Genomic DNA, 3,965 nt, shown 5'->3' on the forward strand with positions numbered 1-3,965 from the left:
TGCGGCAGATCCTCCAGGAAGCCCGGCAGCGGGTCCGCCACACGCGGCCGCTCTGCCTGCCGCCTCGCCTCGGTCCGCTGCACCTCTTCACACGCCCCAACCGGCGTGCCGGTGATTATATTTCGAGCTTTGTCAGAGAAGTTAGCCAGTAACACAGTGACTAACTCCTCCCCCGCTCCTACGAGGCTCCTTCCAAGTGCCACACCGTCAGCCAGCCGCAGGTCACTCACAGGCTCCACCAGACCCTCGGCCTCCTTCATCACACGTGTTAAACGGCACTGAACGCGGGCCTCGGTGCGTGGGGCAGCCTCAGTCGCTTCGTGGTAACTACCTCGGCACGCCTGACTTCACGAAGGAAAGGCACGTCATGGCCACGTACCGTCATTCTCTTCTGCCTGAAGTCAACACAGGCGTCCATCCTCGTCAGGTAGTCGTATCCCAGTAAACACTCCTCGTCCAGGTCAGCGACGAAGACCGGCATGTCTTCCTCCACGCCACCTACACGCACACGAGCATTCACCGGACCCTGCAGCGACATGCAGTCCCCGTTACTCCACACAGCTGTTGAGGCGAGTCTGGCAACCACTCAGCCTCCACCAGCCCTGGCCGCACCAGCGTGTGATCTGCGCCGCTGTCCACAGTCATGCGACACGGCCTCCCGTCCACGGCGCCTCTCACCTGCGCGCTGCCAACGGTGTAGTGACACTTCACACAAGCCGGGGCACTGGAGTTTTGGCCGGCTGAGAGGCGGCCCCTGCCTTCAGCCTGTAGTCGTTTCCCGCTGACACTACCTCCTTCGGGCTGGGGCAAGCGCTGGAGCGGTGTCCAGCCCCGCCGCAGTCCTCGCAGCAGGGCTGAAAGGCGACACGATCAGGCCGGTCGAGAGCGCCCTTCGCTCCCTCGGGCACCGGGCCCTCACGTGCCCCTTCTCACCGCACCGCCAGCACCGCCCGCCGAACGCTCCCGGGCTCGCCGCACGTGACGCTGGCCCCCTCTTCACTTGAGCCTTGCGTCCTCTCACGTCACTGCGGGGCCGAGCGAAGGTAGACAGGGAGCTCGCGGTCTGCATGAAGGCCTCAAACTCCATTGCACGAGCCAAAGCCACTTGCACGTCAGCTGGGTGTGCCTGCCTCACATAAATCTGCAGCTGGTGGTCCACCAAGGCATCCAGGAAGGCATCACGCGCCAACACGGTGACCATTTCCTCACCGGCCGTTGGGTACGCCCTTCTCACCAGTGCCTCTACGTCGTGGGCCAGCTGGGACAGCGTCTCGCCCCTCTGCCTCGTCCTCTTCTTCAGCTGGGCACGATACACCTCAGCCTGGTGGCGGTGCCCGAAGCGACGACGCAGTGCCTCAGCAATGTCAGGGAAGGAGGCACGCTGCGTTGGCGGGAGGTGGCCAAAAACCTCGATAGCTGGACCCCTGAGAGCTGTGGCCAGCTGCATGGCCTTCTCAGTCTGGTCCCAGCCCTGTGCAGCCGCCAGCAGATCAAACTGGGCAGCATAGGACTCCCAGGCTACCTTACCTTCGTACTCGGCAGGCTTGCGAGACTTGAAGCGGGGTAAAGGCGAGCGAGGCGGTGAGGGTGGAGGTGACAAAGACAGCACGCGCGCCATGCCGGACGAGGAAGCGAGGGAAGATGGTGGGAAACTTGACGCCAACAAACCAGCGTTTCCCAGAGGCCGCGAGGCCGCTGGCGGGCCCCCAGGAACCCTCCACGGGCCCGCTGCTCCAACAATGCCCCAGTTTCCGCCCACGGCATCAGGAGGGGCAGAACTGACACTCCCAGGGCTTCCGAAACACCCCTTGTCGGACCACGGGCACCCCGCCATCCAGTTCACTTCGCACACTTTCGCAGGAACGATTGGTGTAATCCTGCGCCTCCGCCCTCAAGGAGCCCAGGCTAGACTGCAGCACCTTCATCAACTGCTGTGTGTGTTCCGCTTGCCACCTTGCCTGTTCTGACTGTTCTGCCCTCATAGACGCCAGCATAGACGTTATCAGCTCGAGCTGGTCGGGCTTCCTCTCACCCGGCTCAGCCTCACCACCACCGCCATTAGCCTCAGCATGCTCCATCACGCTAACCAGTCACAAGCAACCACAAGCACGGTAAAACACCGGACACTAAATCCCACTCCTGACACTACTGTTACCTTCTCACCCATGGTTGTCCGCTTTGACTGGCTGCGTCAGCTTCGTTGTCAAGGTCCGGAGCACACAGGAGCATATCAACACGAGGCACACAATGGGGGGTAATGGCGGGCACCGCCGGACAGAGAAACACCAGCTTACTCACGTCCTTTACTGAGTCCTCAGTTCACAGTACATCACAGGGCAGCCACACACACACACACACACAGGCACAGGACACTCAGGCACTCACAGGCGTTCCCAGGGGCGGGCACAACAGACACACAATAGCAGGTAGCACGTCTTAATAACAGAGCGTGCGTCTCCCAGACTTGCCTTGCACGTGCTTGCAGACTCTCTCACCGCGCCGCGCGCCAACACTCACAAAGCCAGCCCGCGCAAACACACATATGCACATACACACACATTCGTTACAATATATATATATATATATATATATATATATATATATATATATATATATACATATAATCTTAGCAAAACCTTAAGTTTATAAAAATTTCAATGTATTCTTTATAATTTTGATTTTTGCATACCGTGAAGGCTGGTAAGGAAAAGAGTGGGGAGGAGAAGAGAGCTCGCATCGCTATCGAGGAAACTGGGATGGCATTATTACGTTCGAAAGACTGAAAATCGATAGATAAGATTATTGTATATCTACCTGAAGTTATAGTTTCTCTGTCCTAACTAGTCGCTATACAGTGCGAAATGTAATATAAAATGCCACATCTCAAACACATCAGGCCCGTGTTCCTTCTGAGTATAATGTATTATTATTGTGAATAAATCGTAATACTTTGATTCATGTCAATAGGAGAAAACCCAAACTGTCACATTTTCATTGTTCGCAGGTTGGTTAAATGCAGGAGTGGGTCAGCATCGTCTTGCGGTACAGAGTAGTCGTTTCTGTATTACGATGTATCTATTGATTTACAACGCTTTTACTCCTTCCAGGATTTTTCTGTTTTTATTGTACCATGGTATTTCTCTATAGTTACTTGTGTTTATACGACTAACATCATAGCATAGAGCAAAACATAATTGTCTGGTGTACCAAGATCTTTCGTTTTTAGACTTGAGACTTAAATATAGCACTGAACCCTAACACACATTTCACCTCGCTTTTGCACAGGATAATTCTTCACAAAGAATGACTAGAGCAATATCTGTTCGGTGCTGTAGTGTTTTCATCACTGTGTTCCTAAGCTCTGTCTTGCCATAGCCTGAACATGGTATTCAGTTCAGTTCAGTTGATAGGCCAAAGTGTAGTCTGGATATCGGCACTTCCTGATGTGTTTTGGTTTGGGTTTTGTCTGGGTCTGTAACTGTAATTAATCATTATTTAAGCTTTTTACTTAATGCTCTCTTATTTTCCAAAAAAAAAAAAAAAGTATTATTTCTTTATTTTCTTCTATACTAGATTTTTCAAAAAGTAATTTTCCAATGACGTGTTCTTCATTTTCTGGGTAAGGACGCTGCCAATTGGGGAGTTTGGATCTTTCATTGGTGTAGGCTGGCCAATGTAGGAAGAAATGTTTTTGCCTTTAGACTATAGATCAGGGCCTCTCAACCTCTGATTTATAAGACCATCTACCCGAACCCCCAGTGATTTGACATCGAACAGAATGTTAATCTAGGGACTGACACTAACTCAATTGGCAAAGGTATTCTGCAAAGGATACATCATTAAATCAACCATCTAAGTACCCCTGGAAATCTTCTTGTGAACCCCTGGGGGTTCGCGAACCACAGATTAAGAACCACTGATATATATATATATATATATATATATATATATATATATATATATAT

At 52.2% G+C, this 3,965-nt stretch overlaps 1 protein-coding gene across 1 annotated transcript; it reads right to left on the minus strand.

Annotated features, from left to right (window-relative positions):
* Positions 1 to 787: 787 nt before the first annotated feature.
* On the minus strand, positions 788 to 2,332 carry LOC123498216. Its single transcript, XM_045245381.1, has one exon. The coding sequence runs from the start codon at positions 1,832 to 1,834 to the stop codon at positions 788 to 790; it is 1,047 nt and encodes a 348-aa protein (XP_045101316.1). The 5' UTR covers positions 1,835 to 2,332.
* Positions 2,333 to 3,965: the final 1,633 nt, after the last annotated feature.

Source organism: Portunus trituberculatus, chromosome 47 (assembly GCF_017591435.1).
Source record: "Portunus trituberculatus isolate SZX2019 chromosome 47, ASM1759143v1, whole genome shotgun sequence".
NCBI classification, from domain to species: domain Eukaryota; kingdom Metazoa; phylum Arthropoda; class Malacostraca; order Decapoda; family Portunidae; genus Portunus; species Portunus trituberculatus.

Coding starts and splice junctions, on each gene's coding strand:
- LOC123498216 (XM_045245381.1), bottom strand. CDS start 1,834: ATGGCGGGGTGCCCGTGGTCCGACAAGGGGTGTTTCGGAAGCCCTGGG.